This window comes from Triturus cristatus, chromosome 12 (assembly GCF_964204655.1).
Source record: "Triturus cristatus chromosome 12, aTriCri1.1, whole genome shotgun sequence".
NCBI lineage: Eukaryota > Metazoa > Chordata > Amphibia > Caudata > Salamandridae > Triturus > Triturus cristatus.
In genome coordinates this window covers 111,047,331-111,073,247 of record NC_140595.1, presented here as the reverse complement: position 1 = coordinate 111,073,247, position 25,917 = coordinate 111,047,331, and the positions used below count along the sequence as shown (strand labels likewise).

The following is a 25,917-nucleotide window of genomic DNA, read 5'->3' as shown; positions in this document are numbered from 1 at the left end:
ATGCCTGGGTTAAGGAGAGAAGAGATGCATGAACATACACTAGCGTACAAACGCTGACTTTTTTCATTTGTGTTGGCACCTCTCTAATTTGCGTCCCCCATAATAAGTGATTAGGACTTGGTTTTCTTTTTTTCTGCAACACTAAAACCAATACTGGTTTTCTGTGTCCATCTTAGTTCCTGCACTTAGACGGCATTCTTCATAAACCAAAGCTAAGTATATTGTAACACAGAATGCCTGACAGTCCATCGGTCTGTCCTCGATTGGTTTTAAAGGAGAAGCATGCCATTTGTCTGCTTTGAGTCCTAAATGCTGGAAGACATATGAAGTCCCAGGGAAGGTGTCGATCATGCTGGAACTGGAGCATGAACTTCAGCCTGCGTTATAGAGAAACAAAGTCCGTCTTGCTTGTCCTTCTGCTCAGCAACATTGCATCATCCCAAACGTGCTTGCATTTGCTTTCTGGAGGTACAAGTATTTGTTTATCTGGAGAATAACACCGCTTAGATCTCAGCGAATACCGAATGTCCTGGCCCGTCCTAAAAGGGCAGAGGACTTTGTCCACCTGCTTGACAATGAAGTCCTGCTTAGCCGAGTTGTGCCCTAGTCTGCTGACTGCCTGTAAAAGCAGACTGAACTCTTTAAGTAAACCAGTCAAATAAGCAGGAGCCTGAATTTCTACGCAGTCTTCTAATCAGCATAGCACTCTTTAAATAAGAATTACGCTTGCACTAGACACTAAGGTCCTTTCGGTATTGACGTCTTTCGCCATAGACACAGAATGGGTAAAATCCTTTGATACGTCAGGCCATTAAATTGTAAACAAATATAAAATAGCAGAAAGATGTGTTCAGCTAGGAAGGCTGTCCTTTTGGTATAGAATGTTATATATTTTATTAAGCATAATTAATTAAAATATTTGCTTATATAAAAAAGAACACATTTTTCTATTGCAAGAATCAATAAAAGTGATTTTTCAAAAACTGTCTATTAAACAAACCACAATATAAAATACAATATCATTGTACATTAAAAATGGATCCAGAGGTAGGGTTTTCTTCCGTCACCTTGAGTTTTTGGTCCACTTTTATTAGGAATTTGGTTAATTGGCAGTTTAGAGGTATGTCCAGGGAGTTAAAGCAAGCTAAGACTGCTTGACTCCATTAGCGGATGCCACTGTTGTTAAAAGACATTCTTAGAGGGGCCCTTCTTTTACTTAGATGTTTGGGGGAAATACATAAAAGGCGAATCAAATCTTCAACACCAGTCTCACATAGTCAACAGGAGCTTGTGGCCTCTTGCTGAAGCCAGGGTAAAGTGTGCAACATTGCAAGTAGATGCCACAGCAGAATCCCATAAATGTACTCTTTAGATGCAGACTCCAATCTCCAGTAAAGTAGCTCTGTGGTTTAAGGGTTTTATAATCATTTAAATACATCCACCCGTGGTATCTTTTTGCTAATATGGGCTTATCGTCAGTTGCCGACTGCTTCCTTATTAGAAATGTACTGCTTTTTTTTTTTTTTTAAGTGCAGGAGCAATGTTAAGGTTCCACAGCGGTCATGCCACCAGAGTGTTAATGGCAGATTCTAGATACAGCCAAACCACTTTGGTTTCTGGATAACTCTAGCCATAAGGTTTTACTTAAGGTGTCATCAGGGAATGATCTTAATTTCTGCCAAGTTTTAAGATAAGCCTCATCCTTACAGTTGACGAATTGGTCAGTCCGAACTCCAAACAAATTCGGGCGGGGGAGGCGTAAGCTGAAGAGATACCTATAGGCTTTCGAAATTAATGTATCAAGAATGGCTGCATCCTTCCCGGGGAGGACTTTTCTGCCATATGTTAATGCTGGTAGCAGTTTGGAAGCAACAATCTTTAATAATGGGTCAAAGCTAGGGCCGACCAACGTATTTTTTTAGTTTTGAAAGGCAACTATTAAGACACACTTTTTTGCTGTAACTTCCACTGTACGGAAGGAAGGTTTCTCTGTCATCATGTTACTCCTTTGCATATTCCAGCTGTTGGTTGTGCAGGTACCCACAAGAGTTGTTCCGCCTGCTGTTTTTTATGACCATGATCTTGGGTTTTTTCCGATTAATTACCACACTATTGTGTATCTTGAGAGTTCACCAATAAGGCGCTGTAGGCAGACTTTTGTTTGACTGATAAGATTTGAGATTGGTAGACATCCTAATTTTGACGGGAGACAATGGACTGTGTCAAGTGCCTCTGACTCGTCAGCCAGAAAAAGTTAAATAGGTAAGGGGCCAAAACACGTCCTTGTTTCAAACCCTCTTCGATGTAGATCTTCCTCAACAAAGTGAAGCAGTCACCAATTTTTATCCTTACTCATGTACCCAAGTAGAGCAGTTGTATTGCTTTTAGTAAGACCCAAGACAAAGATTTTGCTCAAAGAAGGTTGCGTCGAACGCAGTCAAATGCAGACCTAAAATCAACAAAGCAGAGATGAAGTGATATTTGATTCAGTTTTATTTTATCAATTAGGAGAGCGAGTGCCAGGATATTTGTTGTGGTCTCTACTCCACAGGTGAAACAGGTTTAAATCTGTGGTATATTATTTTCTCCTGCAGCCCATTCAATTAGCTCCTACAGAACCAACCCAGCAAAGTTCTTGGCCTTGTTATCAAGGATGGCAATTAGTCTGTAGTTTTCTGGTTGCTGCCGGTCTCCTCCTTTGTAGTTAGGGGTATTCACAGATCCTCTCCAGGAAACAAAGATTGCTAGGAGCAACATGACACTGTTGAGAACTGAGATCATTGCTTTGCCCAAAGGAGTGGGGTTAACTTCGTACGGTGCCTGAAGGATGCTATAGGACTTGCTTTTGAGTGAAAGGTAACCAGTCGTCTGAAACGGCAGGTTCTGAAGCTTTAGAACTTATAAATGCATAGGAAGGTGCCCCTGCCATTGTTCCTCTTCCTGTTGCTAGAATTAGGTTATTGCCTGTTGTAGGACACAAAAAAACATGTTTAAATAAAGTGCCCAACTTGATTCTGAAATAGATGAGTTGTTTATCACATTTGGAGCTCTATTAAAGCCATTTACCATTCTCCTGACTTCCCTAGAATTTGATTTCCTACTAAGGAAAAGAGCCTTGGCCCAAAAGGCCTGTTCTGACTAACATCTTTTCTACCACATGAGTTTTTTAAATAATTTTTTTTAAATTTTTTTTTTTTTATGGTCGCAATGTTTCTAGCCTACCTTGGTCATTTTGGTCTTGTCTCAATACGTTCAGGTGTCTCTCTATTCAGCTTCTTTTTAGCGGCTCTAGCAGTTGTAGAGAGGAAAATATATTTTTTGCAGGCTAGAGAAGAGACTACAGGCCTATACTGCTTGGGGCGCCTGCGCGATGAAGAAGAATCTAGAAGGGTATAGATCATAACTGAGTGACCATTGTATAATTCATACCACAGTACTTCGATTGAGTTGATTGTTTTCTTGGTCCATCGGATCCTCTTGAGGTTGATGGACTCCAAATTGCCAGGTAGATTATTTGTGGCTTATGTGGGGAACACTTAATGTTGAGCTCAATAACCGGTGGACGGTGGTCACTTTCCAGCTTATCTTCAACTCAAAATATAGTTTTTAAAGCAAAGAGGGGCAAGGATGCCATTGTGAAGTCAATAGTAGCGCATGTACTTGACAAGTGATAGGCCCATGCCGGAAGTTGACCAGGGTGGAATCGCCAATCTAAAATTCTCAGGCCAAGCACTTCAATTTCTTTCGTACTGAATTTGACCTTGGTGTCTCTGCGCCTTGTCTTATAATCAGCCTGGGTTGGAATAAACCAAGAAAGATCCTGTTGAATTAACCTTCTGGTATAAAAAAAAAAAAACAGGGGACTTTGCAAACGGTGCAAGGGTGCCTGCGTTGAATGCAGGCACCCTTGCACCATTTGCAAAGTCCCCCAGCCAAACGGCGCCAGCGTAGGAGAAAAGGCAGAAATGCACTGTATTCTTTTAAATACAGCGCACTCCTGCCCTTATTTTCTTTCACATTTCAGTTTGGTCTCCTGTACAATACACCCTACAAGCTAAGCCAACTTCGGCAGTCAGTGTCTTCTGTGGGAGGGCTTCTCCTGCTAGAGATGAACCCTACATGTAAAAGGCCAATAGGTCTGGCTGGCCTTGGCAAGCCTGCATTTTATTTTTACAAAAATGCTGTAGGTAAAAATAAAATTGTGGACAAAAATATTAAAATAAATGAGTTGCCTAACAGCCCATACACACCAGGCCTGCCACTCCTTTTTAAGTATCAAAGCGCATGTGACGAGGTGAAATTCTTCCACTCATAAGTTAAGACAGACAATGGATGAAGTAGACTAACTCAAAGTGACCGGAAGCAAAATGATTCTTAAACAGACCAGCGGATGAAGACTGCTTGCCGAAAGCCTCCGTATGTAAATATATACATATGTATTTTTGGTATGATTTTTTATAGAGAACATGAGGCTGGCAAGACCTAATAATCCGGCGGCATCTTATCTGATGAAATGACACAAGTGAATCAACGTAGGATGAAACAGCACAGTAGGGGGCAGATTCATTGCAGATATGCCAGCATTGCCCCTGCACATTCATGTTTTCATTGTTTTGGTGCCGATTCACTCAGCAAATGCTGTAGGTAGTAGAGTGGATGAAGCAGTCTGCTTTAGGCAGCAGCATCTTGTTGCAGCCTGCGGTAATTTGCTGTCAGAATGTGAAAGATGAGTGAGTTATGACTATCACTGTTCATGAGCAACAGCTCTACTCTACTTCTGCTCTACAGCTGTTAGGAATATACCTAGCCAAAATTCCAAAGCCACGATTAATCTTGTGTTGTGAAACCTTTTGTTTGGTGTACTGCGCAATGTAAAGTGAAACAGTACGAACAGCACATCCAGCATCATTTTCCATATGTCTTGTTTCGTTGTTTTTTTTCTTTTGTAGTTGTATATAGCTCGAACTCCAACCGAAGGTATTGGAAGCACTTTACATGAGCACCAGTTACATTTTACAAGGTCAGATTCATTTGTTAGGCACTGGGAGATTAACTGATTTGACCAGCCCTGACAAGTACCACGCATCAGGCGTTAGACAAACGCATTTCAGTGTGGTGTTCCACATCGCCTCACTGAAATGCAAAGTCATGCATAATAGGCATAGCATATGCCTCGGCTGTCTCAAGCCGTAGCACTGCTATTTAATTACCAGTGCTGGCTGAAACTTTAACTGGTGGAGTGACAGCGCGCTGTGGCATGCTCGCTGCCCCCGGCAGGCTTATGGGAGCTGGTTGAGCTGAGCTGCTAGCTACATTGTAACAATATTAGCCTGGATTCCCAATGCCGTAGTAACTATATTCACTGACGTCAGGATAGGCAGTGCTGAATGGCTACTACAGAGACATCACCCAGGTCACTGGTCACTGGACCGACTTGTGACACAGAGACATTAATAGGCAGAGGTCATGCTGCCTCACACGGTGGCGCAAGTGGGTGGCTGCAATTCATGATGAGAAGTTGCGGGCGGCGTGTTTGTTGCAGGAGTCGTTGCAGCCACAAGGCGGCCCTTAACCAAATTGTCTCTCTGCTCACCTCGCAAAGTGTCAGTGCTCTGGAGTGTATATAATCTCTCACTCTAGTCTCTGCTAATAATCTTTGGTTGGTTTACAATAAATTATTAAACAGCGGTTTTAGCGCGGTCATCAGCTGCTTGCCCTGTGTGTTACAGTTGAAGTTCAGAGAATAATCTGGACAACATTTGCCAAAAAGACCGGTGTGCATTGCTAAATGTATGTAACTTCAAGTGTAATCAACGATTTAAAACATCATTGTATAATCCTTTTCAGAAATGTATTCAACATCAAAATCAGTTTTCAAACTACAAAATTTTAGAGATTATACATGTATATATTTTTTAACATGATCTCAAACAGTTATAACAAAATCAAAATAAAGCTAGACAGCTTCATTTCAGAAAAACATGCCTTGTTAATGACAATGCTAGTATCTTCATCTGTGCAGTCCACAATAGAACTTTTTCGGTGCACTACGGTTTCAAACTCACGGTCCGTTCTTCAGGGGCCAGAAAAAAATGTGAACCAAATTTCCTCAAGAATAGTATGACCTGCTGGGTCTTCTCAATCCTGCCTTTGAGAACGCTTTAGCTTCTTAGGGATACCACTCTAATGCTATCTGTATATTCGCACTCAGCTAGGTTGCCCGAACAGCGGTAAAATTGCTCCACTGTGATAGTGTGTCAGTGCTCTGGAATGTATATAATCTCTCACTCTAGTCTCTGCTAATAAAAGTTAGGTTAGTTTACAATAAATTATTAAATAGCAGTTTTAGCGCGGTCATCAGCTGCTTGCCCTGTGTGTTACAGCTGAAGTTCACACACAATCTCGTCTGTCTGTGGTGTACAGTACTTTTCAGGAGCCGCGCAACTTAATTGAAGTCTTACTACCACTCGTTTTGGGCCACACGGTGAAGGTCAGGTGACTCTGGTCAGTGGTGACGGACCGGTCGTCAAACATAAGCAAATTACTTTCAGCAACCAGCGCCGCCACTACTGACAGCAGAGCCTTGCGTAGCTCTCTGTGACAGCCCGCCGGTGTGATCTGTGCCGCTGGCAGTGGAGCAGGGTAGGTAGCGTTGGTCGCACCGACCGAGTGAGTCCAGTCGAGGAGTACTTTTTAGGTCGAGACAAGCAGCAGCGCCCATGCGATGTCCGCTTTGCGAGGCATGCAGTAGTGGAGTATGCTGTGGAAGCTTCTCTCCGTCCATATTTTTGATTGGCTGGTGTCATTGTCCTTGGTAAATGCTGGTTTCCGATTCATAATGAGGCTTGTTAGTCCCTCCTTGTTACCGCCCTGTCGCAATTTGTTACCTCCCATGAGGACTGGATCTTTTACTTGTGGAGTTACAAAATCGGTATTCGTACAAGCGCCTTGAGACCATTGCGGGTGAGTAGTGTGCTATACAAGTATCAATTTACATTTACAAGGTCTCCTTCGTAAGTCGGTAAGCACTATTTTTTTTATTGGCAGCGTGGTCCGCTTTCACTTTAGCTGACGTGCTGGTTTATTTAATTAATTTGACGCGTGGGCCGAAACGGAGCATTTCTACTCACTAATCTAACAAGTTTTTGCAATGCAATAGGTCTCACATTTACACGAGTTTCAAAGGCATTATCATTTACAATGCCAATAGCTCAAAGTCGCGTAAATGCGAGACCTATTGCATTACAAATGCTTGTTAATATGCCTAATAACTATGATCTGGTTTTTTTCTTCTATTTATGTGATGGGTTTTTAATATCAAATTGGAGGTCTTGTTAAATTGTATCTCTATTTATTCTTTGTTCTTACAAGATGTGGGATATTTAGATTACATTTTCTATCTTAATTTGTGTCTTTAATGGCCTATGTATGGTCAACTAAAGAATTAAGTTGAATTAAAACAATTATATTGGTTACCTTGATACTCCACCTGGTGGCCCGCCGAACTTGGACCCACGACCACCCCCACCAACCAACCCACCAAGCTATGAACCTAGACCTCATCCTGGACACTAGCCTCACCACTAAGTACCAGATCAATGCCATCCCCTCCTCACGCTTCCACATCCTCAGCATTTTACGTAAAATCTTCAAGTGGCCTCCCACTGGACACCAGACATACCATCACGCAGGCCTTAATCACAAGCAGATTGGACTACTGCAACGCACTCTATGCCAGCATCTCAATCCATCTTCTTCACAGGCTGAAAACCATCCATAACGCTGTTGTCACACTTGTCCTCAAACTCCCGCGCCAAACGCACTTCAAACTGTTCCTCAGAAAGCTCCACTGGTTCCATATCCATAAACATCTATTATTCAGCACCAAGATACCCTTGGGCGAACATGCGCTTTACAAATACACGTTATGTTGGGTCTTATGCTTCATACCACTCCATTAAGGTAGGCCACCATTGCTCAACAAACCTGCAACAGAGTCAAGGAGACACAGGAGATCACATTTTCACTGCATTGCAGAGAGTTCTCAAAGACTTCAAGCATCATGGACAATGTCTGATAACCTGTAAGTCTAAGATGGGTTCACTGATGACATGGAGTGGTTAAAAAGCTGGTATGGGTGGCTGGTGTTTAGCATCCCTTACCTCTTATACTCCTCTCTCTTAGACCTTGGACAGTTCACTTTCTCCACAGACCCTGTGGGCATGCACTCAGGCCTGATTTTCTGTAAAGAAAAACAGATGGATTTAACAACGGTCAAAACAGTGTTTCATCTGAACATATCCTTTAACATTTGTGCTGTGGAAACACTGATCAAAAAATATAAATGAGGGTGTAAAGAGAGTATCTGCCATCACAATGCCAACCCATGCACCGCCCGGTCCAATGTGCACCCCATGCCTCCCAGGTCACATCCGAGGCAGCACTGTACTCCTCTAATACAGTCTAGGATTTCACTTTGGAAGGCCTTTTCATTAAGGTGTAAATTGTTTCCTGAGGGATAACAAGTCTGAATATATATATTTTTGCAGCTTGTGTATAAAGTTGGAAGTTACAAGTTTAGCAAAGGTCATTGTGCTTTCAAACCTCTATGGTTCCTTGCAGCCCTGATAAAATGACCTGTTACCTACCGACTGTAGCTCATCGCAGGGTTTACATTCATCAGATACCACAAACTCCTCCACATGCCAGCAAGGTGTTGTCACTAGAGTGTCATCTAAAGGAAGACAAACAAAGCTATTCAGAAGCATACTAGTCACTGGTGACAGAACAATGTACAACTACTGTAATTCCTAGAAATGATACTGTGATATTAAGGCAAACTTTGCAAAAAGTACAAAAAACTTTGAGCTCACTACTTTAGTACCCATCTCAAAATTAAAACTACGTTGTAGTGATGCAGCAACAGAATACCTTTCCCACACTGTTCTCATCCTCTCTCGATTACATGCATGTTAATGCTACTTCCAGCCACTAACCACATGTCTCACGTCCACTGCTCCCCAGTAACCCTGCTCCCCTTTAGACTAGATCCTTACAAAGTGGATGAAGGTCTATATACTTATACATTGGATGTATGTTTTCTCTTGCAACTGTCCTATATATATATATATATATATATTTTTTATTATTTTTTTTTTTATTAACAAACGTACGTGTCATTGACGAAGAGTAAATACGCAACGCTGTGTAATAATGTCCCCGAATATTAAGATAACCTTCTTGTATTACAGTGTGAGGGGTCATGGCCTCAAGGGGATACGCACACACTCCTGCAAAAATATGACTTTGATACGGTATTTTTCAGTAGTTGGATCTGAAGACCCCAGTCCTAGCAGACCAGGAGCTGGCATGTTTGGAGATGCTATTTAATCAAAGGAGGGAGAGAGAAGCTGAGATCCATTTGGCTTCCAAGCAAGGATAGATAATCAGAGGAGAATTCATCACTAGTCCTGTATTACAACTAGGGTCTGGTATATTGGCCGTCTTAAAAAACCCTCAATCACGTATAGGAGTGGTGGAGCGGTATATCTTGATTATGCCCTTCTCAGATCACGTGATAGCATCATCATTGTGTCTTTTATTAAAATATGCTTTCCTCCACCCGGAGGTAGACAAACTGGTGATTACAGTAGTGACCAGTAATCGAGTGAATGCGAGTGAAGAGAATTTAAAATTACCTACATCCCTCAACAAAGAGAATTTATTCAGTTGGAGATGGGGCAAGGTTAAAATCAGAGTGGTGCATATATAGAAATATTACTTATCTATAACACCTGTGAGTCCATGTGAATGGTCGACATGTTTCAGCCCTTCTATCGCCCAGTTGGGTCGGGGGGGGGGCTTTCTTCAGGACCAGTGTGCGGCTAGTTGCTCACTTCTCATTTGTTACCGGTCAGTGGTACCTGTAACTTGTACATTCCACATTAGGCTTCCTCGGGGGACCGGGAGCTGAATTACCTGCTGAATAAGTCAGGTTCAAACATCTCCTATTAATAAGCCCACACTGATTCCAGTAACACAAGCACTCAGAGGGCACCTTAGAAGTGCCCCATTGACATCCTACTGATGATTGGTGCTCTGGCTGACTTGTGTAGACCAGCCTGCCACCACAGACAGATTTCTCAACCCTGCATGTGAAAGCCCGCGCTCTCAAAGGGCAGAAACAATGTCTGCTCCAGCCGGAGGTGTTGTCACCTCCTCCAAGCAGGATGGCTAAGTGATCAGCATATTACAGCAGGAGGCGTCAAAGGCCTCTGCTGCCTTTGATATGTGAGTCAGGGCATCCCCAGACCAGGGAAATGTCACCCCATGCCCCATTTAGCATTACAACAGGGGGGAATATAGCTAGTCAGGCTGGTACCACCCACCCTAAGGTGGGCTACCTGATGTAGACACAACTTTCAAAAATTCCACCATCTTAGTTTTGGCTGAATTAGGCTCTCTGGGTCAGGGTTATGCCCACTTCCCAAAGGGAGTGGGCATATAGAGGGTGTAGACACCCTATATGTACGTAGCCCATTGGCTACTACCTGTCACCCCCCTTGTCGCCCCTAAATTGAGTATTTAGGTGGCACTCCTGACACAAGAAATGTAGATTCAATGAATCAAGAAGCCAAAGAGACCAAGAGCTGCAAGAAAAAGTGAGAACTGAAGATGGCTGTGGACTTTTGGTGCCAAACCCGGCCTGCAACTCAAAGTTTTGACAATCGCGACTCATCCTGCAGCTGAACTCCTGTCAAGAACTCCGGTGGATTGCCAGCACTTTGTACATTGCCAAGGAATCTTCCTTGGAGTAGAGGAGCTACTTCTATGCAGTCTGCAGACACCGAAATGCAAAGTACAGTCTACCGAGTTGCGGCTCCCAGGACAGCCAAACGCAGCAGACCCCCAGGAAATGGGCTCTGTGCTCCTGACCGTCAGATCTGTCCCTCCATGAAGTGAGAGGACACTAAGACCAACTGGAGCCACACAGGACCACTACCCAGGGTACAGGAACCCGTGCAGAAAGCAGAGAACGCATGTCTAGTCGGGACTCTAACGACTCAAAGACAAAGCAATCCCCCGAAACCGAACACAAATAACTATATGCCAGGCATGCCTTTTCTTCTATAGGAAAGCATTGTGCATAAAGACGCATTTAATTGAACATTTTACTTACCGGCTAAAGTCGATACTTTAAAAAGTACTTCGTTGATAACGAAGCTCTTGGTATCAAAATGTATATAAAAATACAACTTATTTTTCTAAATTGGTCATGGATTTATTATTTTGTGTCTCATTTATTGCCTCTGAGTGTTTGTCAACAAATACTTAGCACTACCCTCTGATAAGCCCAACTGCTCACCCACACTACCACAAAAGAGAGCATTTGGATTATCATTTGTGGGGTTTGCCTGGACTCTACACAGTGTACCTCTTTTTGGTCCACTATATAAAGAGCCAGCTTCCTACAACACTCATACTCAATGAGTGACTGCTCCAACACGCGAGTCACACCCACTGAAAGAGATAACACCTCGAGGCTTGAGACTTATCTCCAAAAAGTGAAAATGTGCACCAAAGTTTAGCTGTCTCTGCTGCCTCATGTAACAAAAAATAATATTCATAAATCGACAGAGAGGGGTTTGGGGTTAGTATTCTATAAACCCTGGTCGGTTCGGTGCTCGTTCACATTTTTCTTACGCTTAGCACAGCATACAGCAAGGGGCAGCTGGTCAGACCAGTTCAGTTACTGGCTCTCTTGCATCGCCATGGATTACATTTTGCATGGTCAGAAGCTTCTAAAACAGAAGTGTCCTGCAGTGCAAGGGCTGGTAAGCCAATACTATACTTTAGCAATGCTTTTGTTTCTTTCCATTTCTATTTTAATTTATTCTATTAAGCATTGTGGTTAGAATAGATCTTCAAGATACTGCAATTCAAAGCCAGTAGTACATTTCCTTAGTTCCTCTATGAATTATATTTTCTTAAGTAGAACTAAAAAGTGCTTCTATGCCTGTTAAGATTCACCTGCCAGGCAAGAAGTACCCTGTTGTCCTATCAAAATTAAATGCAGTGCCTAATTATTTAATGTAAAATATTTATTTTAAGCATATGGTTGCTATTTTCATGTGGCAGCATTTTTGCTTTTTTTTTTATAATTATTTTCATTTGGCATATATGTGTACTACAAAAAGAACACTTTAAAAAAATAACAACTGCACCAGCTTGCCTAGGCTGAACCTATTGGCTTAGCCAGTTCTTTTTCTTAGCTAGTTCTCCAGCTGTACTCCTGGATGCCAAAGTTTCTGGCTTTGTTCGATTATAGCTTCCAAAGTGCGTATATCAGAGAAACGGAAAAGGTATGTTAGCGACACCCAATACGGGAGGGCGAATTACGAACTGGTGATTTGGGAGCATTGGGTTGAAATGCTGCTGCACTTGACGCACTGTGTGATATTGAGCGAATTATTTCAGAGCTCTAGGCTTCCTTCCCTCTATCCGACAGAACTTTGAAGCATTTGATAGGGTCTAAAACAGTAACGCATTATTAAGATAACCGGATCTGCCCTGTTCAAAGGCATGCTACAACGTTATAAGTGTGCAAGCGGTTGTGCCTGCACGTAGTTTTCAGAGAGGGACTCTTTATCGCAGTGGCTCTAGTAAACCTTTGTGGGAGAAACTTAGTCTAATGATTGTCAAATACAAATCCAGCCAATGTAGGCTATGTCTCAGTTAAGGCACTTTACCACTAGGTTTGCTACTGGGCAAATAACGCCATCTTGCACTTGAGCTCTCCTATCTACTACAACTGAGAGCACATTTAGATTTACTCAAATCTGCCATGAAGTGCAATTAATGTGTTAGTTGTTGTCTTCATAAAGTGTAAGACGTTCATCATAGTGGTTTGGTTTTAATACACTTAGAACAGCATTGTCTTGAGCAACATAATAGCCAATGAAAACATAGCTTTAGGTTATACATTTTTGTTAATTTTTTCAACAGGAAAAAAAATAAACAATATGTTTTTAATAATATAAAAAATGTAAAACTAAACAAAATCTACATGACTAGCTACCCCAGAGATAGGCAATGCCTTACTAAACCTGATCAGTAAGGCTTTTGAACTAAGGAAAAGATTTGAAATGTTTGCACTATGATTATACTGTACTCAAGAATCTTTTGAACTTGGCGCATCTCTGCTAATGTGCCCCTTTTTCTTTACGTTTTACGCGATTGTGTTTTAGGTAATACCAGAAAATGTATTAGTTGGTGCAATACAAGACTCAGTCTGTTTTTTCTAGTTTTTTTTTTAGCAATTTGTAAAGGATTTAAATGCTTAATATCCAAGACGTTTTATGTATGTATATTTAATTACTTTTGTGACCTAATGGCCGAATAAAGTGTGCTCTGACTAGCTACCTTTCTAACCAAAATGAAATCCTGCTTTCTCTGTAGTTTGCTATATCTGTACCAACGGGTCGGCCACATGCTAGCTACCATCTTTACTTTTGATTGCATTCCTAGCCCCATGTCCTCTTTCGCTTTCCTGTGGCTCAATCCTCTTTCTGTTTTTTCTATTCTTAGACCCAAAACGTTGGTATGATGAGATCTAATCCATTTGCAACTTTCTTACTTTAAGCTCCCTCCTATGTCTTTCCTAAAGAACACCTCTTTTCTCTCTCTCCATTCCTTGTTGTTGATCACAACTATTTGGATTCGTATAAATAATGTTACTCTTATGAAAAGCACTCTGGTGTAGGCCTTGGACAGCTGAAAATTAAATGTTACTGAAAATAAACACACTTTAAGAACCAACCACTCAGGCTCTCTACTCTAACTCACTACATCTAGCTGTTCCAGAAACCCCAAGTAAAATGAATTCTTAAACTACGGCAGAGCAAAAAAAAAAACGTTCCTACTTCAAAGAAGTGAAGTGGCCAATATTAATCAAAATAATCTTCTCTGGGAAAAGAGACTAATGGAGGTTTTCCTAATGCACTACACCAGCAAATATTCGGGTCATCCAAATCCCAAAGTTATGCACAGGAAATAATTTCTCTGTGAGCAAAACTCTACTTCATCTAATGGGAGATACTAGAAAAGGCATACTACCAAAAGTGACTACGCGTTAAATAAAACGTCCTGGTTCCCATATATTTACTGTGGCAACACTTTTAAAGTGAATATTACATAGTAAATGGTATTGGTCATTCCCAGGGCCCTTTAAATGTGATACAACGCCTTACTCTAGCCAGACCATGGTTGCTAACATTGTTATGGATGTTTCACAATAACCTTTACTGGGATGTGATCACCCCACTCTCAGGCTCCGTAGGCATAAAAAGCTGGCTCACACCAGGCAGATTCAACAAAACAAGATATTGGAGACCACGAGGGAATGGTGGCCTCATGCATAGCATCATGCCCTACCAGTCTCATGTGAACCCCCAGTCTGATCACATACTTACCGGGATACTTCTCGGCCTTGGAAATAAAGCCATCTGCTGATCTGCAAGAGAATTAGAAGGGAAAAATGCGCAATAAGCCCAAAACATTATATTAAATCATCACACATTTTGATGTAAAGGAGACTGATTCAGCCATGGATACTGACTACAATACGAAAGGATTGTTCCTGTTCAGTGTCACAATAAAAATGGTATTGTAAAAAACAAGTCTTCATTAAATCATTAGACTCCTATGGGTGCACTTACAATCACACCTAGGGCTTACCAACCCTGCCCTCCCACCAACAAGAGACTCCTCATCCACAATAACTGAACTCGCCTACAATACCTTCCTCAGATGTACAGCTTCCCACTCCAGGCACTACTGCAATGCAACACTCCAGAACACTTTCCTTTCTAAGATATAATTTGCCAAGACTCTTTCATCCAACCAATTACGTCACCCACCAGCTCCATTTTGATACTGCCACTCTTCCAAAGCATGGTTAACAAAAATCTTCCCTGCAACCACTTCCATCACAACCTTAAAATGTTGACAGGGCAACATTATCCAACGCTGCCCTCTTCTCTTTCAGTGACACAATTAATTTCTCACCCCTGTAACTTATTCCATACTACTCCTAACAGTCACCCCACCACCTACTGAATCCTATTCTAAATGTTTAATGCTTTTATCACTTTAACAGGCTGTCTGGCCTGTATGCAGTTGTACACTCAGAACAGAAGGAGGGGTCCTGCGAACTAAGAGGAGCGCTGAAACATATCGCACTGCCCAGAGCCACATAACCGGAGCCCTTACTCATCCTAATTTGTAGTATGTATGTGTAAAGTGTGTGATGTCCATTGGAGAGAATGTAAGCATGACTGCACTAGGAAGGCTCTACCCATGCTCAGGACATTTCTGTATCTTCTCCCTCACGAATTTCAAATTACTGCGGGTAGGACGTTGATCTTGTCCCGATTGGATTATGTCAACGTTCAGCATCTGGGTCTTCCTGACTATTTAGTCATGCGTCTACAGGTAATACAGAATATGGCAATACACCTTATTTTCAGGCTACTCAAATATGCCTTGGTATCTCATTTCTGTGAGAAACTTCATTGGCTTCCAGTGCACAAGCGTATAATGTTCCAAACTATGACTATGGTCCACCAAGCCCTCTAGAATAGAGGTCCTGCTTACTTAAATGACAGGATCAAGGAGTGCAGACCAGGAAGACTGCTACGATCTAGTAGCGCTGGCCTCCTAACAACCCCCCCATTTCTGAAAAGATTGAAGAGGGGGGGTCCTCCTTTGTGGTCAGAGCAGCAAGTATGTGGAACCAGCTGCCTGATCATGTGAGATTAATACCCAAGGAAGCCTTTATTAAGAAGGTCCTGAAGACACATCTTTTTAAGCTTTGGGATTTGGTAAACTTTTAAGGGCTCAGCCCCTTTTCACCTGTTCTTCTATGCTGAGCGCCGGGACACTCTCCGAGTAGCTGTGCGCTATATAAAAGACATTCATCCATGGTGCTCACCCTGTGGGATGCTCCTGTCCACATGGAGAGGACAGCCTGCTCCTTTCCTTTTATGGGATGCCGCGCTTAATTGGAGTTACCTGCGGGATGTTGGATGGTTCCTCCCCTCTCCGTTGGGGAATAGGTACCCACTCCGATCAAGTGAAACTCCCACCTTTTCTTGTGTTGCTGGTGTTAGCGTGCAGTGTCTGCACCCATTTCAATCCAATCAACGTAACCCGTCTAAATTAAGACTTTCACTTGCAAAAGAGCAAACACAAACAGGATGCAAGGGTAAGATGCACTTCCTCAGACTTGCAGAAATAAATGGACCTTTGAAAAAGGGAAATCTCTGGTGGGCTCAGGGTTCCCATTAGCGCCTCAAAAGTGGGATAAACAATGGCCCCCTCTGGATAATAATGAGTACATTATACAGACTTCACTTTAGGTCAGTGCCGGGAATATGCTGTGTTAGAATGTTTTCTTATATTTTGTGTTATATTTATGTACGTATATATTTCTCTGTACCGACCCCTTATTTGCCTTTGCCGGTTGCAAATCCTAGCTTTCGTCACTTCCCAGGAACCCCTTCCAGTCCTTTCCACATTTAGATTAATTGCTTTGCTCTCACATATATCTGTTGGGGGAGGAAGCTGTGATGCGGCAGGGTGTTTCATGGCCCAATCTTTTGTATTTGATCATCTTTCACAGGTTGGCAGCTTGTGCCAAATGAGCCAAACAGAAAAGAAAGGCCAACTTGGCACTTGGCACCCATCATCATGGATTCAACATTCATGTATTGTATGCAACTCCAACATGTTATTTTCCAAGCACTTCAGAACTTGGAGACCCGGAAGAGTGAAGTAGAGAAGGATGAAGACGTAATGAGGGGGTCACAAGGTAGAGGAGAAGGTTATTTTCAAGTTCCAACAGAAGGCAGCACAAGAATAATAATGGGAAGAGTGGGAGAAGAGAAAAGGTGAATGAGTGGGAATATAAATGGGGGACATGGGAGAAAAGAGTGGGAAAGTATAGGGAAAATTGGGATAGAGGTAAAGAGATGGAATATATGACAGATTGGCACTTGTAACGATCACAGCATCCGTTGTTTTGGCTAAGCAAATATAAATATAATTCTACGGTGGTGTTCCTTTCACATTTCAATGAAAAAGAACAAAAACGTTTTGTAAAGTCTGCATAAAAGGGAGAGTCCAATGACAAGACAATTAAATGTGCCACACAACCTTTGCTCGTCACACTTAAACTATTAACACCATCAAAAATCATCCTACCAGAGCACGAAGATTCCAAATAAAATACAAGCTTTCTTAGTTGATATCGAGTCTTTAAAATGCCTGCTGCCGTGATCTGCACATGCTGCTATTAAGCAATTTCTTATTAGTAAGTGAGGTAGTAGCAAATCCCCATCTAAACATATGTGGGGCATACTGGCAATTCATGAGTTAAGCTATGCTGCAGTGGCTGAACGAGGACAAGCTGGCAATTTCTTGACAGCTAGCAAATTGCTGAAACATTAGCAGAGCCCCTGCATTTCTGAACGTCTAACATTAGAATCAACGTTGCACACAATTACGTTCATGGCCCAGGCGAAACGCTGCAAATCCCACCTCTCACAGGGGAGAGACCTCCTTTCCACACCCCTTGAAAGTTAAAACTTTCTTTCTTGCAGCTATTGAATACTGCCTGTAGGAAATCAGTCAACATGAGAGGTCCTATTGAAAATTGTTTTTCTGCCTTACCTCACACCAAAAATGGACACGATGAACACTGTACACCAGAAGAAGTAGGGAAGAACCCCAAAGCCTTGAGACCGCGTAGTCTTCCGCGTGAGCTTCCAAGCATCCATCCAGCAGACAGGCATGGCCAAACCCTTTACCAATAGGAGGCGGTGTTGCAAGTTTCTTTAGTGGCCAACCATTATCTTCTAAAAATGTCCACAGCCATTGCACCCCTCACACCTCAAGATGCACCTGTGCAAAAAAAGTGAAAGGGGGAAAAAGGCTGATCATCCAGTGGTTTATAGCCACATGTGCATAGACTGGATTATGACTGGGAAATTACATTCCGATCTCTACGCAAATAGGAGTTCGCACAGGGATCCAACTTTAGAGTTGTGTGATATTTATCATAATATATTGTTTTGCCCAAACAGATTTCTCCACATAAAACTGGGTAATATTTGCCAGGGGAAGGAAAAACATGTGAATTTTAGTGGGATAATAATTAACTAAATGTTATGCCTTACTTTCAGGCCCGAAGCAAATTACAGGAAATATTTACAGCATCTGGAATTATCTATCAGGTGCATTCAATATCCCACTCTATTCTAATACTAGGAGCTAGAGATACCAACCCTATTTTGAAACCCTCTAGATTTAATCTTAAAGGGATTATAATGTATCTAATATACAGGAAAGCAGCCTGCTTGCAGGAGAACAACCTCCTGCTCATCATTTTCTGAGGAGCCCACAGTGAAACTAAAACAGTTTACAATCCAAAGCCATTCTTTTAGATCCGGCAGTGGAGATGTTTCGGACCATATAGTTGAGATGGAATAAGAAAAGGCACCAATTTCAGCAGGGATGTGGAATTCCTATAGCCCTATGCTCGGGACATATTGTTTGGGGTCAAGGGCAACAAGTTTTCATGTGTATTTTGTCCTCGGAACAAGTAGGCCCAACCCCCTACATCACAAACCCTTTGGCTGCCAGTTTACAGTATCACGTTATTGACCGGGGAAAGGCATATCCTGCAGTTAAGGTAATATTTGTGTCCATGTGTTAATGCTGTTCAAACTTGTATTTATGGTTCATTAATGCAAAACCTTTATTATTAGGGTGAGAGAAAAAAGAACATATTGTAAGCTCAGACTGTACTATTGACAGTGGTTCCAGGATAAAACTGTGTACACATGTTTAATGTGTAGCAATATGAGGCTATGTGTACTGCTCCCAGGATGCTCTCTGATTAGATGCAAATATATGCAGAAACTTGAAAGCAAAATTGATAATTCTTTGCTTTCAAAATAAAATGTTCACAAAAAAAAATGCAAAAACATTTTGCTAAACCACTGTTACATTTTGGTACTCTTTTTTTGCAGCATCATTTATTAAAATTTGTTGATGTATGCTAGTATTTCCCAAAAATATCCATAACGGAAAATCAGTGTAACCAGTTTTAATAAGATTATGGGAAACAGAAAAATAAACAAGCATTGGTAAAGCCAATAGGTCTGAAACTGTTGGTCAGCCTTTTGGTTTTGTCAATGCGTGACTTGTTTTGGCATGTGTTTTTGTAAAACCTTTTGGTGTGGGAGATGTGGGGCCCTCATCATTATAACAAACATTGGCAAAAGCAAAAATTGTTTTGGACTTGAAAAGCACACATTTTCACAGGAGTTCCTGGCACTGAACAAAACGACTGTGTGTCGATTATGCTCCTTGTGAAAGAACAGAATGCTGTCACTCACAGAAGCTAGCCTAAAGACAGAATTTTAATAAACACAAAAGGTCATGGTTAACACCAGACCTAATTAGGGGCCAAATTATTAAACAATGTCTCAAAAGTGCACTCATGTCCTTGCATTAAGTGGAGATATACGACTTTCATGAATTCACAAGACTTTACAGAAATAGGCCAAGAAATAGTACTCCTAGAAAATATTTGTGAACTGCATTTTAGCATGAGCAAATATGCAGGTGTAGATTTTCTCATGCAAAAATCTGAGTGTTTGCAAGTTCACTTTCCCTCCAACCACTTTTTTTCCCAACCCTGGAAGAAGTGTTATGTCTGCCATTGTCAGGAGTAAATGTGCAACCTTTCTGAGTATGGGAAAAGATTAGAGAAGATTTGGCGAAAAACCCTTAAAACATTCAAGTTAATAGGTTTGCACAGACTCAAAAGGCATCCAACCCTGGAACTTTTGCATACCATTACCTTTAGTGCCATTATGTAGATTTGCGGAAACATGGCAACATATGGGAATTGCTAGTATTCAAATCCTACTATGGAAGGAGCCCTGGCATAATCAGAGAGGCCATTTCAGGGCTCTTGGATAATGAGATTGCTGCCACAATTTGTCACCGCATTACATGGCACAAAAGGGACAAGTGGATTTTGTTACTGGACAAGTAGATTTACGAAGCAACCTGCCCCATGGAGAAGTAGATATTTTGTTAAATTCCACACCCCTGTTCAGTATGGAAGGTTTAACAGAATGCCCTCAGCTGCTCCCACGATATACTCAACACATTAAGGAAAATGCAGAAACACTAGGATGCAGACAGTAATGTTTTGTATTTACTGCTACAGTTGCGTATATCATTTATTAGAGTTGCTAGGGTATGGTATTGATGCATTTTTGTTTGTACGTCTTTACTGTGATATTAAATGTTAGTCTTTATTATGATATTAATTCTATTGATTGACGCCTTCAAGTTTGGTTGTCCATGTAGTGATCTGAAAACACCGTCTGAGTGCTCCGGCAGTATTTCACGCTTATTAATTCAAGGAAAGCCTAACCACTCCTGCCACCCTCAATTAGTGGTTCAAGCCACTCACAAAGTATACATCAATTGTTTGTGGAAAAATAAAACAACTTCTGATAATGTATTTATTTGTTCTACTATATAAAATGAAGACAACAGTAGCATTTATGAAGCAGGAATAGACCCACGAACCATTAGCTGGACACACAGAAAATTCAAAGGAAAGACTCTGAGAAACGGAACCCCGGCAGAATCTCAGAGAGAAACTAACTAAATATCAATTAAAATAGTTGCAAGCCGTCTACGGTTTCGAAATCTGAAAGAAAAAACAACTGCGCCAAAGGGTACATAGTTGAGAGTATAAAAAAAACATACACATATACATCCACTTTATAGTCAATAGACCTTCCACATACCAGAGCAGGAAATTCTCCTGGTTGTATCAATGGGAAATATTCTAATTTGTGGCAGCATAAATGTGCTAACTGCCAAATACAATATTCATCCAAAATATGCATGTGAGCACATAAGGGAAAACAGTACTTGCCAACAAGTCACTCTATACGCTAAAGCACTATAACCACAAAAATATCAATTGATGAAACTTCTATATCCCAAACACACATACATTCACATTGTGATCAAAACACTGTCCAAATAATAGAATATGAAGCTCTTGCCTTATAAAAGTAGAATATATTCATGCGTGCGAGTTTAAAACACAAGAACTACCAAAGCCTAACTTCATCCCTAAATAAGCATATAGGCGCATGCAGGAAAACAATACCTGCCCACAAAACCATGGCATAAGACAGAAAACAATAACCACAAAAAAGCTATATATATATCTCAAAACACTGGGCCTATCAAGTTTAATTTTCAGATGAGAAGGGAGTTGTTGCGGGAACTTTGTATTTAAGAGTCCAATTCAGAGAAGAATGATTGATTGTATCTGACACCCATGGACAAAAGATTCATTGTCAGATCTCAGAAACACCTTTATGATCCCAAATAAACTGTGCTGTACTTACAGAGAAATAAGTTGGACCACTTAGCCCCTCTGGTCTGATTCACAAAACGTACTCACATAAGCTTACACTTCCATTTAAAATAACTCTTTGACTTTGGTGGAATTCGGAAAGATTTCTATAAGTACGTCTGGGAAGCTGTGATGGTTGCATAGTCACAAAGTACTCGCACATGGTATTCATTTCTGCAAATGGGAATCTAAGAAGTGTAAATTCCGGCCTGAAGAAACGTACCCTTGCTACACTCCCATTAGAGCTGATATCATTCCATTTCCATTCGCACCCCTAAAATTAATTTACTGTCGCTATTGGGAAAGTAAACTTACCAATAAACAAGAAGCGTACAGCTAACAACAAGAATACTCCAAAGAGGAGAGACACAGAGACTTGAATAAACGGATTTGTTCTAAATGGTCGACTGCACCATTAAAAACAAAACAGAGATACGGAAACCTATATTAGGTAAATCACTAACACAATGACTTAAAATGCAACAGCAAAGAAAACTAAACTTGTTCTCCATTTTAAACTTAGAATTCAAATTACTACACAATATTAGGGGTTTCTCAAAGAAATACAATCGGTGTAACCTAAAACAGCGTTCAGTATTGACACCTTGAAAAAGCTTGATGGCCAAACGGAAACAATAAGGGCAAAAATATGCCCTGGAAAAAACAGACATGCGGCTCCAACATCGGCAAACGGTCGAACTGCTGTTGGTGATAATTTAAAACATTTTAAAAATTCACAGAAAATTAGACCAAACATTGCCTGACACACTAGTAAATCTAAGTGAAACAAAGGATCTACAATGGTTGAAAATTAGAAAATCCAACATTAACTTATTTCAAAATCGTGCAAATCTAATACTCTACAAAAAGGCAGGATAAATTCTTGACCAAAGTAAAATACAGAACCATAATTTGATTAAAAATAATCTGGTAAAAAAGATAATCCATGCTCAAATAATAAAACATCTTCAAGGAAAATAATCAAATAAATAAAAATAGGAGTTTACGCCCAAGTTGTTTTATCGATTCGAAGAATGAGCAATCTACAACGCTATCTTGATCTAAATCACTATGAATGAGCGTTCTCTGCAGACAATTGGCCATGACAAACATACCAACGAAGCTATCAGTCACGGAGCCTAGATGAACTTTATCACAGACTCTTCTTCCACTGGGACCACTTAATAGAAGAGACAGTGTTTCCTTACTTTATCATAACGAAGACAGAACAAAAAGAAGTAAACGACTGTCGCTGCTAAGATACCCCTAGTCTGGAGAAAAAAAAAAGGAAACAAATTCTTGCAATTCGATAACATTTCACCAAGTGGAATTTCCCCAAGCCTCAATCAGTCATACAGAAACCACATTAAATAGAAAATGTGTAAAATGAGGTAAACTTCATGTCATATTTAGTTAATTAATGCAGTAGGGTTGCTCTTTGGTGACTGAAAGACAAGATCGGACTTAAAGAATTCAAATGACTGGATATTTTACTTTCAAGTCATAACCAATCTTTTGGCAAATATCACCAAACAACACCCTGATACCACTATATAAACATGAATCGGTATTTCCAATATGCTTATTCAAGATTGGGAAAACTGGCACCACCAACCACTACGTACTCAACTGAACATATAGCAAACTCTGGTGAGGAATGTTGGTGACAGAGCATTTTAATGAAAATGCAGTTACAGAAAGGAGGGAGGGTGACAGCGCCAAACCGTTGGAAAGATAAAGGAACACAAGAGTATACAAAGAACACAGCCCTTGGTGTGGGGAGGGGTAGCTAAAAAATGTAAGAAAGAGAGAGATGCTGACATTGCCCTCCTTCAAAATTGTCTGATTGCATCTCTAAAAATGACATTGGCGAGGTTATGCAACAGCTGAACCATAAGAGTAAGGGACATAGCAAAGCACTAAATCAATACTGTGATTTGGAGTGAGAACCAAGATAAATGGCACAACCCAAAACAAGTCACTGTTAAAAGTACATCAATTCTGATACATGCTCATTACTGTTAAACTACGATCCCTGAACATGGCACAAACAGGATTTCGTGCGGATTTGCTGTCCGGTTGTAATGAGGTCTTATATGAGGTGTTATAACATTACACAGTTACAAACAGTATAAGAAAAGCTATTTAGTCAGGTTTTACAAAATGAAGACAGACCTACTTTACATGCAATCTAAGGAACAAAAGCTTCAACTGCGGACTGCTGGTTTCGCACCTCGTGCCTGTTTCACCAAATTAGGAGTCCTGTGCACTGGAGTCCGGCACCAGCCGTTTCGTGGTACCTCTGTGTAACAGATCCTGAAAGTGTGATTACGAGTGGGCGTGCAGCAGGTAAAAGAAGTCCAAGGCAATCTTGTAGTATGTAAGGTCTTTATTTTAAAAACTCACCTGTTTCCGGTTTGAGATGATGTGCGCGGGGCGATGCTCCGATCTATTGACAGCGCTGGGATGCCCAAGGGTAACCGTGCGCGGTACAAAACTCCAAATAATAATAATAATAATAATAACTTCAGCTCAACCAATGCATTTCGTTCTCCTCTGAGAAATTCATCAGGGCTAAATTAAGACTTGACAATACCTCGATGACAGTAAGTAGGTAGGTTTCCGAAGTAAGTGCTCCAGTATGTAGTGCTGGACACAAATGGGCTAAGAAGTGCCCAAAGCCAAGGGTCTTGGGTGAAGAAAAAGAGTCCTCAACAGAACACGTCTGTAAGGTCCAAAGTAATCGCTCCAGTGTATTGCGCCGGAGACATGAGGGAATTCCCAGAGCCAGGTTATGCCAAGAAAGACAAGATCCGTATCCTCGGTCCCATATTTCTTGGCATTACCTGGCCCAGGGAATTCCCTCTTGTCTCAGGCGCAATACACTGGAGCGATTACTCTGGACCTTACAGAAATATTCTGTTGAGGACTCTTTTTCTTTACCCAAGACCCTTGGCTTTGGGCACTGCTTAGCCCATTTGTGTCCAGCACTACATACTGGAGCACTTACTTCGGAATCCTACCTACTTGGTGTCATTGAGGTTTCACCAAGTCTTAATTTAGCCCTGATGAAGTTCTCCGAGGAGAACGAAACGGGTTGGGGGAGCTGAAGTTATTATTATCTGAAAATATTAATTCAAAATAAAGACCTTACATACTACAAGTTTGCCTTGGACTTCTTTTACCTGGTACTTTACATGCAATGTTGAGCCATTAAAGAAGGATGGTATCGGTGTAATAAAATTCCCTATGTGAGATAGGGTGGTATCGGTGTAATAAAATTCCCTATGTGAGATATGGCTGGAAGCGTAAAACAGAAGCTTTTCTGAAACATTCTGAAAATGAAAGCATACAGACTTTCATCATACAGGAAGTCTTTACAAAGAAGCCAAGGGGTGCTTCTTCCAAAACAAAGAAATGCAGATCACATCTACATACACTAGAAGGTCAATATACGTAAACCCGCCCCGCCCCCCAATAAAGCAAAACACTGCTCGTGTTGTATTAATCTAAAAAGCGTTCGACCTTTTTGCACCTAGGATGTGATATTAGAATGTCTTGAAATTAACCTGCCAGATATATGATCAAATTAAGGAAAAATACTCCAGACAGTGACAATGTAAACAAAAAAACGCAAAGGAAGCATGTGAAACAAGGAGGATATCGAAGTCATGTTTTAATATATTGCATAATACTTTGTAGAGCTTATCAATCGCAGACTAACTTCCGAGGCCTGTAAACATAAACTGATTCCATTACGCTTATAATGAAAGCCCCGGGATAAAGGAAAAGCAAACACCTAATACTAGCAAATCAAACCTGCTTAATATGATCCGATCTGTGAAACGCCGGCTAGCTCCACTTCAGCATTTCGTCTTAAAGCCAATAGATTTATATACAGACCAGTCAACGCTAAATTGGACACCTATTCAATACTCAATCCACCGACCGTGAATGCAGACTGATGTTAATAGCCAGTTATTGCTCTTTAAACGTACGTCATTGGGCCGTATTGTTATCTCTTCCGGGTCAAATAACAACTAGTCTTCACCCAAGCACTTGCTGAGTTATCGGAAGTGCTGCTTTACATGCATGAGCTAGATGGAGAACGGCGGACACGTCAGCCAATAGAAGCGCGCAGCACAACATTCTAAAGGTGCCGATTGGCTGTGAAGTGTGCTCTTGCCTCTGTTTCGTCAGTTCTCCCTCAGACTCGGTCAGCCATAGCTGCCTTCCATCCAGTCTGGCTCGCCGGGCTTGGATTGTGAGAAGTTCGAAGCAGTGCTTTAAATGGGCCGGTACTGTCCGGTACGGAGTACCGGCACTGTTTTATCCTGAGTGGGAAAGTCTCGGCACTTCTGTAGAGAATTGCTATACCTTTAATTGGAGAGTACCGGCAC

At 41.2% G+C, this 25,917-nt stretch overlaps 1 protein-coding gene across 1 annotated transcript in view; it reads right to left on the bottom strand.

The window, feature by feature from the left end:
* The window catches only part of JTB (jumping translocation breakpoint), a 38,623-nt gene extending 13,096 nt beyond the window's left edge, over positions 1-25,527 (bottom strand). The window contains exons 1-5 of the mRNA XM_085637669.1: positions 25,337-25,527; positions 17,731-17,961; positions 14,472-14,512; positions 8,649-8,734; positions 8,163-8,242 (exon numbers count right to left, since the gene is read on the bottom strand). Of these exons, the coding sequence (XP_085493795.1) occupies positions 8,163-8,242; positions 8,649-8,734; positions 14,472-14,512; positions 17,731-17,852 (329 nt within the window). The 5' untranslated portion in view covers positions 17,853-17,961; positions 25,337-25,527. The remainder of the gene's footprint in view (positions 1-8,162; positions 8,243-8,648; positions 8,735-14,471; positions 14,513-17,730; positions 17,962-25,336) is intronic.
* Between the last annotated feature and the right edge of the window lie 390 nt (positions 25,528-25,917).